This window comes from Notamacropus eugenii, chromosome 2 (assembly GCF_028372415.1).
Source record: "Notamacropus eugenii isolate mMacEug1 chromosome 2, mMacEug1.pri_v2, whole genome shotgun sequence".
Taxonomy (NCBI): Eukaryota; Metazoa; Chordata; class Mammalia; order Diprotodontia; family Macropodidae; genus Notamacropus; species Notamacropus eugenii.
The window spans coordinates 536,661,325-536,677,678 of record NC_092873.1 but is presented as its reverse complement, the minus strand read 5'-3'; the positions used below and the strand labels follow the sequence as shown (position 1 = coordinate 536,677,678).

General features: G+C 45.3%; 1 protein-coding gene across 11 annotated transcripts in view; it reads left to right on the top strand.

Annotated features, from left to right (window-relative positions):
• The window catches only part of SLC44A5 (solute carrier family 44 member 5), a 371,344-nt gene that overhangs the window by 186,369 nt on the left and 168,621 nt on the right, over positions 1-16,354 (top strand). For all 11 annotated transcript variants that reach the window (XR_011975904.1, XM_072649869.1, XM_072649871.1 and 8 more), the window contains one exon: positions 8,274-8,322. Coding sequence is in view for 5 of the 11 variants with exons in the window: in XM_072649869.1 (XP_072505970.1) it covers positions 8,274-8,322 (49 nt within the window). In the remaining 6 variants the exon portion in view is untranslated. The remainder of the gene's footprint in view (positions 1-8,273; positions 8,323-16,354) is intronic.

Here is a 16,354-nt window from a genome sequence, read left to right as displayed (position 1 = left end):
CTCTTTAGAACGAAGAGGTTAGACTTCATGACTTCTAAATGCCTTAAAAATGCTGTGATTTTTACCAACAATAGTTAGCACTTAGGTAATACTCTAAGACTTGCTGTTTTACAATATGACTTCATTTGTTCTCACAATGTGCCCTGAACTTAGGTGCTCTTATGTCCCCTATTTTCAGATGAGAAAACTGAGGCTGAGAGAGATTAAGAGGCTTGCCCATGGTCCCACATCTTCTAAGTGTCTGGGGCTCTTTGAACTCAGGTCCTCTTGACTCTAGGTCCAGTGATTTATGGACCATGTTCAGAGCTGCCTCTGGAGACAGTATTTTACAGGCACAAGCACTGATACCTTCGTGGTGAGAAGCATTTGTGTTCAAGGATTGCTTGGTCAAGGGTCAAGAGCATGTGGCTGGATTCCACTTCTCCTCCTCCCCACCCACCCCAAACAACTCCAGCCCTGATAAGCATTGACTCAGATTAGCCTGAGACTGATGAGAGGAATGGACTTAATGGGATGTGAAGGGCTGAACCTCCAGCAGTAGCAGCAGCAGCAGCAGTAGCAGCAGCAGGTCACCCGCCTTCTCTTCACCTCTTAGACCCATCGACTCAACATGGCAGAAGGGACTGAAACTTGGGACAAATAAAGCTCGGTTGCTTTGTTTTTCCTCCTTCTCCCCCACTACCAAGAGGGCAGGGGAACACAAGAACATGTTATTGCATGACTGTGGAGGTGGATCTTAATGTACACCACTTATCCATCCATTCCTTCATTCCACAAGTCTTTATTACAAGTGTGAGGGGACTGACCATGGACCTCACTGAACCATGATAGCTTCTTGGGATTTCTGTCTAGTAGCCAGCCCAGGGGATATTGCCTTGGCCTTGGCATTTCATGGTTCATGGCTTTCTAAACTTTTGTTGATCTTGGAAAACTAAGTCCAGGTGCTCTGCATTCTGACCAAGAAGGTCCTGAGCCTGCCTACCTTGGGATTCAGAAAGCTCCCTAAAGCCTATTGGTCACTATTTTCCCTCCTTTGGCCCCTGCCATCATAGTTGACATCTGCTCTTTTTTTTTCTTTCATACTTTTCTGGGCTGCACACCTCAGGATCCCTAAGAAAACTGTTTTCAGGGTTTCTTCACAAAGACTAGAATGGGCCCCAGACTCTTGGCAGTGGCCTTTTGGATACAGGAGGAGGGCAAAAGAGTGTCCTGACATTGGGTTGGTGGTGGTTGTCCTTTGTTCTTGAAGAGGACCAAAATGACATCACTGAGCAAGAGTTAAGGGTCAGTTCTTCTGATGGTGGCTGATCAGACCAGAATATTCTACCACGGGTTGGGCACAGATAGTCTGTGTGAACATTTGGGGTGATTCTCTAAATTTGTGCATCTCATTTCTTTTGAGCTACTTTAGTTCTGCCTTTCTTGCACAGCACAGAACCTTCTCTAATAAGGACACGCCATGCTGGCTGATCCTGTGCCAGTGTCTCCCATGTCACACGATCAATTCCAAAGTTCTTCAGAGAGACATTAAGAGTGTCCTTATATCACTTCTTCTGACCACCATGTGACCCTGTGTGAGTTCTCCATAAAATAGCATTTTTGGCAAGTATACATTTTGCATTCGAACAATGTGGCCAGTCCATTGGAGTTGTACTCTCTGAGGCATAGTTTGAATGCTTGGCAGTTAAGTTTGAGCAAGGACCTTAGTGTCTGGTACCTTATTCTGCCAGGTGATCTTCAGAATCTTCCTAAGACAGTTCAAATGGAAGTGATTCAGTTTCCCTTCATGGTACTGGTAGCTTATCCAGGTTTCATGGTGAGATGGGAAATCTCAACTACTCAGTGCTGATGGAGTCACATGGATTAGTGATAAGGACATGATTCTAGAGAGACAGGCTGAACACTTCCATAATGTTCTCAATAGATCATCATCAATCAATGCTGAGACTATTGATTGTTTGCCTCAGGTTCAAATCAATCTCTCCTAGATGAAGTTCCAACTGAAGAAAAGATTTGGATTGTCATTGGGGTCCTTCGGTGTGGCACAGTACGTGGTGCTGATTCTGTTCTGGCTGAGATTTACAAGGTGGGCGTCCATTGCTCATACACCATTGGGTTGTCATTCTGTGGGGATTTGGGGTTTTTCTACTGAGGAAATCATTTCAAGTTCAGTGGAACCTTGTTTGCAATGTGGCTGATCTCGTCCAATAACTCTAAAGTATCTTGAGAATCACAGAGCTTTTGAAAAATCTATTTTATTTTCCCCCATTTACATGTAAAAACTACATTTAACATTCTTTTTTCTCGAGTTTTGAGTTCCAAAATCTATGCTTCCCTGAGGCAGTAAGCAATTTGAAATAGGTTATACATATGCAGTCATGTAAAACGGTTCCACATTAATCATTCTGTACAAGACTTCGGTAAAATGCAAAAGAAAGTAAAAAACAGCCTGCTTCGGGCTGCATTCTGACGCCATAGTTCTTCCTCTGGACATGGGCAACATTCTCCATCATGAATCTGGGACTTGTCTTGGATTATTGTTTTGCTGAGAAGAAATCAGTCTTTCAAAGTTGGTCACTACCAGTGTTGCTGTTACTGTACACGGTGTTCTCCTGGTTCTGTTGGTTCTGCTCACTTTGCTTTGTATCAGTTCATGAAAACTTTAAAGGAGACCCAGTGCCTACTGCAGATACCCTGGTTAGACCCAACTTGGAGCCTTGTGCTCAGCATTACGAAGCTCTTGTGAGCTGGAGTCCAGAGGAGGGCATCTCTGTAGGGGAAGGCCTTCAGGGCCAGGCCATAGGAGGACAAGTGGAAGGGAATATAGGGATATTCAAGCAGGACAAGAAAAGATTTTGTCAGGTAGCTGTCATCAAACATTTGAAAGGCATTCTTGTAGTCTTTTTCTGCTCGACCCCAGAGGGCAGAATAATACATGATGAGTGGAAGTTACAGGAGACAGTTTAGGCTCAGCTGCCCCTAACTGGCCACCTGGGCTGCCTCACAGGTGGTGGGTTCCCCTTCACTGGAGGCCTTCAAGCCAAGGCCAAATGAGCACTTACTGTGTATGTCTTGACTGGGACTAGGTGTCACTAAGATCCCTTATGGAGTCAGCATGAGGTGGCAGAGAGGATGCTGGACTGCCAGTCAAGATCTGGGTTCAAGTATCAATTAGATCCCTGCAACCTGCATGGCCTTGGGCAAATTGTTCAAACCTCTGCATGCCTCAGTTTCCTCTTCTGTCAAACAAGGGGATCGGAGTACATGGCCTCCAAAGGCCTTTCCAGCTATGGCCCTATGGACTCTGAGATCCTCTGATCCTGTGAGGAAAGCTTGAACCAGTCATATTTCTCTACTCACATACTTCTGACGCCAACAGAGGTTCCAGAAAAGACAGAAAGGGACATTAAGGAAATGTCACTCTATATATAGTGTTCTATTTTCCACTGGATTGGGTACTGGGAAGCCAAAGAGGTTTGGTCCCAGCTTGCCACTGAATGAGGGCTGCTTTCATGCCCTCAATATTAGGGGAGCCCTTCCAGCGCTCCTGGGGGATACCTAGGGGCCAGGACAAGGCAGAACAGAAAGGAGGGAGTCCCTGAGGGGTGTAATTGCTTCCAGCCTTCTCTTGGCAGGGCTGGAGTAAACAGCTGGGTAATTGGCTAAGTCTCTGTTAGTGCAGGCTGCTCTGATGCCCTTTATTTGGGGAACCTTGGGAATGAGTGAGGAGGCTTTTGAGTTAGTTAAGAACTATAAATGCAAATTCTGCCCCTCGAGCCATATTTGTGCTAAGTGCTAGAGAGAGGAACTTCCAACAGATGGTTGGGGCCAGCTCTCTGGGAGTTCTCTCCTAGGGTTGGAGAGATGACAGAAATTGTGAACGGACAATCAGACTGGGTCTTCAAATCCATCATTTAGGAAATCTGTGATTGGTATTTTGTACTAAATATGAAGCGTGGACCGTGTTTATTGGGAGAGAAATTGGGCCCTACAACCCCTGAACTGAGGTGGAGGGAAGGCGTGGGAGTGTTGTGATCTATGGATTTTATGAAGTTTTTTGTGGCTGTATGGAGGAAGGAAAGAATGTCCCAATCTCAAAGTTGAACAGAATCTTGTCTAACCAATAACTGAACCAGGATCCCCTTCAAATGCACATGACCTTTCCCTTAAGCTGTCTCAACCCAACCCTGCCCCTCTCTCTCCTTAGGGCATTAGTATGGTCCAATCATTCCCCTCCCTCAAAGATGGGCTGTGGCTCCCCACCATGCCTTGGCATTAAGGCTGACTCCATTCTGCTTTAGTCCACTTCATTTGCCACCCAGTTCCCTCTGCGCCAACCAGACTGAGCCCCAAAGTCATTCTCCAGGCTGGAGAGGAGCCTATGAAGCTATTAATGTCGGGTGCTAATGGAGAGGCTCGGTCGTCTCCTAACTGCACTGGCATCCGTGAATGGGCCGCTGATGGGGATGTTACTGAGGCAACCGGAATGAACGTCAGGCGCTCATTACAGACCCCCATTTGGAGGCTCTTCAGGAAGCTAGAGATCTATGTTTGCAGCCAGGCTTTTAAAATCTGCAAGTGCCCCATGTGCTCGGCATGTTTATGGCAAGCTCAGCGAGCAGTTGTGTGAGCAGCATTTTGGAAAGTAGCTGGCATCAGGCTGCATTGGGGGAGAGATGAGTGAGCGCAGGAATGTTCATCTCACAGAAATGGAGACTCTCAGAGTTGGGAGGCTCTTCATGGCCATCCAATCCAGCCCAAACCTAATGAGCATCCTCGCCTAGTGCTGTACTGGCCTGGCACATAGTGGGGGCTTTACTCAATGCTTCTTGGCTGACCAACAGCTGAGAAGTGGTCGTCTAGTCTTTGCCTGTGGCCTGGACTGTGGGGGTGGGGAAAGGAGCAAAGAAGGGGAAAAGAAATGGTTCCCAGGGGCCTGTCAATGCAAAGAGACTCTGGGGAGGGAGGAGGAAGCAGGACCGGGCATCAAGCCAATATGCCTGGCCTTCACTCTTCAGACTGTCCTGTGTGGTCAGATCACTCTTCAACATGAAAGCTCTTTAAATGCTTGGACACAAATGTCATGTTTCTCTGGCTAAGTATGCTTAGCGTAATTCTTTAATTAGATCTTCATATGGCATGACCTTGTGCCACCTCCTTGAGAAGAACATACAGCAGCGAGACACATACACAAGTCTGGATGTTTGCATATGCCTACACAGATGTATGTAAGAGACAAATGCACATATGCACATAATATATGTACACACGGGTACCTACGTGCACATGTATGTACACAACACACACCTATACACACATGCCTAGTATGTATATAAACACATACCATGCACATATATGTATGTAATAGACACAGGCACACAATGTATATATACACATGCACACTTACATGCACATGCGTGGATAGATTTCTATATTTAATACCTATATATGGAGACAGAGAAGAGCAGATGATCCTAATTTATAGTTGGTGATTGAAATAATGTGTTGCCTCATATTTCCAGTAGCCAAAGTGCATTGAATCCGTGTTCCTCCTCATCATCCATTTTGGGTTGGCCACTTTCCCTCTTGGCTCACTAGCCCAGCAAACCAAACCCTAGCTCTGGAGTCAGAGGGTCTGGATCTGAATCCTGATTCAGAAAGGGTTCGACTCCACTTCCAAGGGGCTATCTGGTTCTATGTTCTCATGTTCTAGTTCTAAATCTATGATCTTAGGATGATATGACCTTCTTCAGCCTCCATGTACTCTTCTATAAAAATGAGGATAATACCAGAATGAGAGACAGCATGAAGAACTCACCTTGGAACCTGGAAAACCTGGGTTCGAGTCCTGACTCTCACACACATCTCTCTCTGTCTCTCTGTCTCTGTCTCGCTCTTTGTCACTTTACATATGAGGACTCTGAGACTAAGAGTAGTGACTTCCAGGTCAGGAAGGCCATGAGGCTGTGGCTGAGCTAGGATTCAAACCCAGGTCTGGAAAATTGGGCTCCCTGGTACAACTCTAACCCTCTTCTCTATACACATTGTCAGGCAGGACACCGCCCCCCCTTTGTTTTCTTTCCCTCCTCCTCCCTTCTCTCTTCTCTCTCTCTCCCTCCCCCTCCTTCTCTTGTTCCTTTAGCTTTTCTTTCTCTCACCTCACTCTGTTTTTGCTCTCTCTTCTCTCTCAATATTTTAATCCTTCCTTCCTTCCTTCCTTCCTTCCTTCCTTCCTTCCTTCCTTCCTTCCTTCCTTCCTTCCTTCCTTCCTTCCTTCCTTCTCTCTCTCCCCCTCTCTGCTCCCTGTCTCTGTCTCTCTGTCTCTCTCTCTATCTCTGTCTTTCTCTCTCTGTGTGTGTCTCTCTCTCTCTCTCACACACACACACCACAAACAAAACTGAACTATATATGTATGTATGTATGTATGTATTCCCCCAATTACATGTTAAAACAATATTTAACATTTTTTTTAAGTTTTGCATTCCAAATTCTATCCTTCCCTCCCTCCTTTCCCTCCTCCCGAGAAGGTAAGCAATCAGATATAGGTTATACATATGTAATCATGGAAAACAGATCTAAAAGCTTAAAAATGCAGGGGATTCCAAGGATGAAGAATCCTTGAAGAATATAAAGGTGGCCTCCATTGTCCCCTGACCCCCCACAGTGGGAACCCAGCAGCAGAGCAGGAGGCCTGAGCTTGTCTGGCTCTGGGGGGATGGACTGCTCAGCCCATGAGTTTACTGGCTCTTTCGTCTGCACCTCCCTCCCCCCACTTCATAAATATCCAAAGGTGCAGAGTCAGGAGCGCAGGCTGAGCGTGAGACATGAGGTGACCTTTTGGGGAGCCCTCCAGTTCATCAACACCACCCTACAACCAATGGTAGGGATGGCATGGCTTTGTTAGGCCTAGCTACCCATTCAGGAAACAGCTGCAGCTCTGGCCAGCCTCAATGCCTCTTGGCCTAGGAGTGCACTAGGACAGGAGGGTAGCCCAGGGTAACCAGGCTGGGCCATGAGCCAGATTCTCCTCTGTAGAGCTTCCCTGAGTGCTTGTGCCCATTGTGGGTATGGGGCATTCTTCAGGCTTGGGGCCCTGGGAGTCCTCCTGTTTGGTTCAAAGCTTGGGAAGGCATTTCCTCATCATGGGCAGACCATCAACCAGGGGTCTTCGGCATCCCAAGAAGCCCAGTGTGAATCTCAGCTTTAGTCTTGACTTCATCCCAAATTAAGTCACCCCATCAACTTTCCTGCCTCAGTCTCTCTCCATTCCTCTCAGCCATCACAGTGACTTTCCCACAGAGTAGATGTGACTCATTAACCTTTAGGGGCTCCACTTTTCCAGTCTTCTCATGCCTCATCCTCTGTCCCAGACTCTGATCTGGTGATTCAGGCCTCTGGGCTGTTGCTTGCATAGATCCCTTCCTCCTCCTAGACCTTTTCTCTGGCTCTCCACCATGTTAGACCATTCTCCCTCCTCATCTCCACCTCTGTTTCCACACTGGGCATCCTTCAAGACCCAAGTCAAATCCTGCCTTCCATAGGAAGCCTTTCGCAGCCCTTTCAGATGATCTGTCATCCCCCCATGGACTACTGCCAGCCCCTCTTGGCTTTATCTTGTAGGTACATGGTTGTTTGAATGTTGTATCCCCTTTAGATTGTAAGGTCCCTGACAGCAGGACCTGTTTGTATCCCCCACACTTAACATAGTGCCTGGCATACAGTAGGGACTTCAAAGCTGTTGACTGACTGACTGATGGTGGTAAAAGCTGGGAGAGAGTGGGGCACAGTTCAGAGAATCTCGACTTCAGAGTCAGAGAATCAGGGATCACTTAGTACCTCTGGGAACTTGGACAGATCACTTCATCACCTTCAGCCTCAGTTTCCTCATTTGTAAAATGAGGGCTTTGGTTGGGGTGGCCTCTGAGATCCCTCCAGGGCCCAGGAAGGAGGCCAGAGTCAAGGTCCAGTCATGGTGGAGTCTGGACGTTCCAGAGGGTTGGCCTCGTGACCATCCTGGACATCACTTCTACTCCTCCCATGCACTACCATGGAGGGAAAACGGAGTCAAGAAGGCTGCTGGAGGCTCCTCAGCTCCTCCTCCCATACACATGTGTCTACATGTATGCCTGCAGCTGGGGATGTTCTCCCACAGCCACAACATTTTTCATGGTGGTTCCTGCTTCACTCTACCCCCCCAACCTCCTCCTCCACCCTGCTTTCCTGCCTGCTCACTTCCAGGTTTACTGAGACATCTCTTTTTGTTTTTTATGCAGGGGAACCAAGGACATATGACCCAAACTTCCGAGGACCTATTTATAAAAGGTGAGCATTTCCAGCCACTTGGCGCTTCCTTCACATCAGGGGCTCTTCACCTGCTACTTGCTGGGGACCCTTTCAGTGGTCCAGGGAAACCTGTGGCTGCCTTCTTATGGTGATGTTTGTAAATACAGGACATCAAATGCACGGGGTTACATGGGAAGTCAGTGATCAGCCTTCCCCACGTTAATGACTCTTGTTTAAAAAAGCCCCATGTGGCCTGGTTTAGTTGTGTGTGTGTGTGTGTGTGTGTGTGTGTGTGTGTGTGTGTGTGTGTCTGTCTATGTCTGTGTGTCTGTGTGTGTCTGTGTGTGTGTCTGTATGTGTGTATCTGTCTATGTCTGTGTGTCTGTGTGTGTGTCTGTCTATGTCTATGTGTCTGTGTGTGTCTGTGTGTGTGTCTGTCTATGTCTGTGTGTCTGTGTGTGTGTGTCTGTCTATGTCTATGTGTGTGTCTGTATGTGTATGTGTGTGCATGTGTGCTCACGTGTGCACACATGCCTTTTTTGGCACCCACTTCAGTGAATGTAGAGTCATTTGGATTGCTCAAAGGTCCTTAACTCCAGCTATTTCACCTTATTTACCTGGAGAAAGTACAGAGAGGAAGCACATGCCTCTATCTAACGGCCCACAAGCAGCTGGCTCTAAGTCAGTGGCCAGGGGAGTTGTGTGTGTGTACAATGAGCAGTGTGAGCCTTAACCACACTGGAGCATCTGCTGATTCTGCAGGTCTCTGTCCTCAAGTTGTGTTGCTATGATAACTACTGGGCCACCAGATCCCGGAGCCAACCTCCTGCCAAAAGATTCCTCTTCTTCACCACCCTGTGGATATCTTCCTCAATGTTATAATGCACTGAGGAAGCATGCATTTTTCCTGGTGCCTTCTTTCTTTGTCTCTGTCTCTCTCTGTCTCTCTTTCTGTCTCTCTCTCTCTCTGTCTCTGTCTCTCTCTGTCTCTGTCTCTGTCTCTCTCTTTCCTCTCCATGTCTTAGGGCGTTTCAACATGACTTCAGTCATTCATGGAACTCCTGGTAATTTTCTTCTTTTTTTGCTTCACCCTCAATTCCTGAGCATGTGGCTTTTTCCACTGCAGGCCTGAAAAGGAGAGAGGAGAAGGGAAGCTAGGGTGCCCTTGACTGATCTCAGAGGACCCCATTATTTCTCTGAATGTCCCTGGGCTTCCCGGTGGCCATTTAGAACGGTCATTTGGTGTGAAACTTGAAGCTGGCTATCTTGGTGGATTCCAGACCATCATAGTGTAGATGGCTTAGGTCCTGTTTCTTGGTGCCATTCCAAAAGTCTTGAAAAGTATAGGGGAGGGGATCATTTGGATCATAGAATCAAGCTAGAAGGAGCCTCAGAGACCTTCTTGGAAATGAAAGAACATGGAGGCCAAGTTGTATGTGCCTAATAGTATATTTCAGTCAGGACTTGAACCCAAGCCCTCTGACTCCAGAGATGGTGCTTTCCCCATCATTCCATACTCCCTCAGTGTTCAAATGCATCTCTAATTCTGTTGTTTGAATAAAGCTGAGGGTCCTCGCTGTTAACCAATGGACAAATGGCTTCATGGGGTCCTAGGATGTAGAGCTAGAAGGGACCTCAGAGACAAAAGCCTGGGTTTGGAGTCAGGAAGGCCTGAGTTTGGATCTTGCTTCAGATCCTTGGGTGGACCACCTTGTAAGATCAGTCAACAAGGGATCTGTAAAGAGCCTTCTGTGTGCCAGGCCACCTTTCCAGGAGAGTCTCTCTGAAGTCCTTCTATCCACATACCTTAAGGTTGCCTCCCTGGGAAACCCCCACACCACTGAAGGAACAGCTTAAGACCAAAGTGAGTAGTGGGGAGAAAGAGGAGAAATGGGTAAGTCCCACTTCACAAGATCCTGGATTTCAAGCTGGAATGTTCCCAAGTTCTCTTCTTACAGATGAGGAAACAGAGGCCCAGCTCTGTAACTGGCCCTCAGTCACATGGGTAGGATTTGAATGTGGGGCCTGTGGCTCCAGGGCCAGCAGGTTTTTGCCATGACGCCAAGTCCTTGGCAAACATTAAACTGCAGAAGACGTGAAAATGATTAGTATTGTTATCCTCATTGCTACCTTATGAACGTTGGTCAGTTAACTAAGGAGCAGCCATGAAGCTGGTACTATGTGCTGGCCAAGTTCCAGGCTCTGGGGCTATGAAAGCAGCCAGTGACACACTCAGCCCCTCCCCCAGGGACCATGCCTTGGTCTTGAGGGCTCTTTCATGGACTATTTCATGGTTAATCCCGGAGGATTGCCTCAGCTTTTTTTATTTTGTCTGAATCATTTACCACTTATTCCATTTTCACAACATGGATCCCATCTCTGCAGCCTCATGGGCCTCTAAAGATGAGTCATGCCCACGCTAATGATAAAAGTGAGCTGCCTGAGAGCTCTGAAAGAAGGCAGATGAGAGGTATATTATCTCAGAAGGGGAGCCAACGTGGGCTTTGTTAGCCCTAGATGGGCTGAGGGTGGGGAGAGATATGACTGGAGCCTCCAGACATCCGGGTTTAATGGTGGGGACGGGCAGGTCCAGTGTGTCCCGAGATCCCGCCAGCACCTTTATGAGACTGGTCATTTATTTCTGCAGAGTTCCTTTCTCTGCGGCCGAGCCCTGAATGGCTGTCCAAGGAGAGAGAACCATTGAGTGGGAACATGGAGGGCACATCAGGCCCTTTGTGTGGCATTGTTTCATGATGCACTGAGGCTCCCCTTGAAGTTCAAGGCCTGGAGTGGGGAAGGTACCAAGCTGCTGGCACTAAGCAGTAGGGAGAACACAATTACCCCTTGGGGAGGTTTCTGTTCCTCCAGTGAGACTGAGCTCAGGCGGAAAGTGTCGGGCTCTGTCTGCCTTCCTGCCCAAGAGCAGACTTTACTAAGACCTCATGTGCCTGTGGAATGAGAAGGATTTGGTGACCTTTTTATTTGTTTGGATGGAAGTCAGACACTTTAAAGAGCTGCTGGGCCTTCTTCAGGTCATTGGGCTGCCTGGGATTGTCTCAGAGCTAGGCTGTCTGAGGGGATGGAGAGAGGGGGTGAAGGTGGAGAGGAGCCCCATCATCAACTCCCGTGGCCTCTGGGTTAGAGGCCAGGGCAAGCTATTCAGCCCAGTATAAGCCTGTGCCAGGTCCAAGGAAAGGCCACTTAATGAGACAGGGTATGACAAATCAGGTCAGGCAGAGACTGGTTCTGTGACAGGGTTCGCCAGCAAAAAGGTTATCAAATACAGCCCAGATCAGGGTTCTGAATCTTCTTTGAATCATGGATGGAGCCTTATGCGGTATGGGGATCCCCTTTGTCAGATCAGTGTTTTAACGTGTATAACATAAAATACATATGATTACAAAGGGAAGCAATTATTCAAACATCAACAATGCCACTTTGTGTGGACCAATAGAGACTTCACAGTTCATAAAGGAGCAGAAGAATGTGTAAGAAACATGATAAGATCGATGTTGGAGCCAGATGGTGAAGGGCTCAAATGTTCAACCAAGGAATTTGGAATATGGAGGCCATAGAGAACCCACTGGGTAGGGGAGTGAGGCAGTCACACCTGTCCTTGAACAATGGAGCTTTGTCAATTAGGTGGAGGATGCTGGGAGAAGAGAGAGACGAGGGTCAGGGAGACCAGAGCCTGGGTGAGGGGCCATGAGTCCCCCATCTATGGCAAGTATGGAATGGACAGGGGCAAGGCAGGGGTGGGGGCATAAATGTCACAATAACTAAAGATCAGGAAACTGAGGCCCAGGGAAGTGATGTCCTGTGTTCCCAGCAACAGTAAAACATGACATTGAGAGATCCCTGAAAATGTCCCAGCAACATTTGTCAACTTTTGACAATGTCATGTAAGGCAGGTTTGAAGGGGCACATGGTTGGACTTGGCCACAGCCTCTAAGCTCTCTCCTGATTCTTAAGATTCTAGGATTTGATTCTATGAGTCTGTTCAACTCTCATTTCTTAATGGAAGGCGAGTTTACATTCTGGCAAGTAAGAAAAATGACAATGGTTGAGCCTTTGTCAAAGACCTTGTGCTGGTCTACCCTTCAGTCTCTGAGGTTGATCCACTTCCCAGGTAGGTTCCATTTGGAAAGAGCCCATTGGTTCTGTCTTGGTTGGCCTATGAAGGGCCATGGGAATATAGAGGAGTAGAAAATCAAAGGGATTCCAAGCCAAACGGAAGCATACACAATTCTGAATTTAAAATAAGAAAGTCAAACAAACCAGAGTGTTTTAAAAGGAAGTGGTATTGGATTTATCTGAATCCTAAAGGTAGAGGTGGTCTCAAAAGAGATTTCTAGGGAGAGGCAGAATGGCATAATGGTTAGAGAGCTGGCCTTGAAATCAGGAACATCTGGTGCCTCTGACACTCACTGCTGGTGTGAGCACAGGCCAGTCCTCAGATGTAGAAAGGAAAACCAGTGCCCCTGATTCCTCCCTGCTTTTGTTCAGTACAGAGGCAAGAGGGTCGAATTTGAAGTTGGAGGCCCTGAACTTGAATTTGGACTTTGTCACTCCCTTCTTGTTTGTCCTTAGGTGAGACTATTTACCTCCCTGGGCCTCAGTTTCCTGATCCCTACAATGAAGGGATTAGATAACCTCTAAGATTTCTTCCCCTATGAGGTCTTCAAGAGTTTCATAGGAGACATTGATTGCTATTAAAGGACTGTGGAAATGCCAGTTGCTATTTGGACATCTCTGGTACTACTTGTATACACTTTTAAAAGGGTTCAAAAGGCTGTAGGGAATGAGAGGAAATACAGATAATATCTTTTCTGAATGGCTCCTTCTTCAGAATGCCAAAGCAAATGGAAAAGGGGTGTGTGTGTGATTTCAATCTGACATTCACTTTCCACTTTTAGAAAGGAACAAATGGGTCCAGATGATCAATTATTTGTCTGTTTAACTGCTCTCAACAGAACAGTGGAGAACAATCATCTCATTAATATTCACAACCTGTCCCTTGTACAAACACATTTTTCTCTTTTTTTGTTTCTTTTTTTAATAGTTTTATTTATTTATTTTTAGATTTCAACATTCATTTTCACAAAATTTTGAGTTCTAATTTTTCTCCCCATGTCTCCCTTCCCCCACCCCATAACACCATACATTCTGGTTACCCTGTCCCTCAATGTGCCCTCCCTTCCATCACACCCCACCCTTCCCTCATCCCCATCTTCTCTCTTCTCTTGTAGGGCAAGATAAATTTCTATATCCCATTACCTGTATTTCTTATTTCCCAGTTATATGCAAAAATAATTCTCGACATTCTTTTCTAATACTTTGAATTCCAACTTCTCTCCCTCCCTCCTTCCCCACCCATCCCTACTGAGAAGGCAAGCAATTCAATACAGGCTATATATGTATCATTTTGCAAAAGGTTTCCATAATAGTCATGTCATATAAGACTAGCTACATTGCCCTCTATCCTACCCTGTCCCCCCTTTTTTTATTCTCTCATTTGACCTTGTCCCTTCCCAAAAGTGTTTACTTCTAGTTACTCCTTTCTGCCATTTGCCCTCTCTTCTATCATCCTCCTCACCCTACTTGTTCCCTTCTCCCCTTCTTTCCTGTAGTGTTAGCTAAATTTTTATACCAAATTGAGTAATCATGTTATTTCCTCCTTAAGTCATTTGTGAAGAGAGTAAATTTCACTTTTCCCCTCTCACCTCCTCCCTTTTCTTCTCCATTGAACAAGCTTTTTCTTATCTCTTTTATGAGAGATAGTTTGCCCCATTCCATTTCTCCCTTTCTCCTCCCAATATTTTCCTCTCTCACCCCTTAATTTAATTAAATTTTTTTATGGATATCATGTCTTCTGATTCAACTCAACCTGAACTCTCTGTCTATGCGTGTGTGTGTGTGTGTGTGTGTGTGTGTATGTATGTGTATAATCCTTTCACCTACCCAAATACTGAGAAAAGTCTCAAGAATTACAAATATTATATTTCCACATAGGAGTGTAAGCAGTTCAATTTTAGAAAGTTCTTTATTATTTCTCTTTCCTGTTTACCTTTTCATGTTTCTCTTGATTCTTGTGTTTGAAAATCAAACTTTCTAATCAGTTCTGGTCTTTTCATCATGAATGCTTGAAAGTTCTCTATATCATTGAATGACCAATTTTTCCCCTGAAGTATTATACTCAGTTTTTCTGTGTAGGTGATTCTTGGTTTTAGTCCAAGTTCCTTTGATTTCTGGAATATCCTATTCCAAGCCCTTCTATCCCTTAATGTAGAAGCTGCCAGATCCTGTGTTATCTTGATTGTATTTCTACAATACTCAAACTGTTTCTTTCTAGCTGCTTGCAATATTTTCTTCCTGACCTGGGAACTCTGAAATTTAGTCACAATATTCCTAGGAGTGTCTCTTTTCAAGTCTCTTTCAGGAGGTGATCAGTGGATTCTTTCAATATTTATTTTGCCCTCTGGTTCTAGAATATCAGGGCAGTTTTCCTTGATAATTTCATGGAAGATAATGTCTAGGCTCTTTTTTTGATCATGACTTTCAGGTAGTCCCATAATTTTTAAATTGTCTCTCTTGGATCTATTTTCCAGGTCAGTTGTTTTTCCAATGAGATATTTCACATTATCTTCTATTTTTTCAATCTTTTGGTTTTGTTTTGTAACTTCTTGGTTTATCTCATAATCATTAGCTTCCCTGAACTCCACTGTCATTTTTATTTATTTATTTTTTTTTATTTAGCTTTTAACATTCATTTTCACAAAATTTTGGGTTTCAAATTTTTCCCCTTTTCTCCCCTCCCCCCCCAAACGCCAAGCATTCTAATTGCCCCTATGACCAATCTGCTCTCTCTTCTATCATCCCTCTCTGCCCTTGTCTCTGTCTTCTCTTTTGTCCTGTAGGGCCAGATAGCTTTCTATACCCCTTTACCTGTATTTCTTATTTCCTAGTGGTAAGAACATTACAGCTGGTCCTAACACTTTGAGTTCCAACTTCTTTAGCTCCCTCCCTCTCCACCCCTTCCCTTTGGAAGGCAAGCAATTCAATATAGGCCAAATCTGTGTAGTTTTGCAAATGACTTCCATAATAGTTGTGTTGTATAGGACTAACTATATTTCCCTCCATCCTATCCTGTCCCCCATTACTTCTATTCTCTTTTGATCCTATCCCTCCCCATGAGTGTTGACCTCAAATTGCACTCTCCTCCCCATGCCCTCCCTTCTATCATCCCCCCCCCACTCTGCTTATCCCCTTATCCTCCACTTTCCTGTATTGTAAGATAGGTTTTCATACCAAAATGAGTAGGCATTTTATTCTTTCCTTTAGTGGAATGTGATGAGAGTAGACTTCATGTTTTTCTCTCACCTCCCCTCTTTATCCCTCCACTAAATGAGTCTTTTGCTTGCCTCTTTTATGAGAGATAATTTGCCCCATTCAATTCTCCCTTTCTCCTCCCAATATCTTTCTCTCTCACTGCTTGATTTCATTTTTTTTTAAGATATGATCCCATCCTCTTCAATTCACTCTGTGCACTCTGTCTCTATGTGTGTGTGCGTGTGTGCATGTGTGTGTGTGTGTAATCCCACCCAGTACCCAGATACTGAAATGTTTCAAGAGTTACAAATATTGTCTTTCCATGTAGGAATGTAAACAGTTCAACTTTAGTAAGTCCCTTATGACTTCTCTTTGCTGTTCACCTTTTCATGGTTCTCTTCATTCTTGTGTTTGAAAGTCAAATTTTCTTTTCAGCTCTTGTCTTTTCATCAAGAATGCTTGAAAATCCTCTATTTCATTGAAAGACCAATTTTTCCCCTGAAGTATTATACTCAGTTTTGCTGGGTAGGTGATTCTTGGTTTTAGTCCTAGTTCCTTTGACTTCTGGAATATCCTATTCCATGCCCTTCGATCCCTTAATGTAGAAGCTGCTAGATCTTGTGTTATCCTGATTGTATTTCCACAATACTTGAATTGTTTCTTTCTAGCTGCTTGCAATATTTTCTCTTTCACCTGGGAGTTCTGGAATTTGGCCACAATGTTCCTAGGAGTTTCTCTTTTT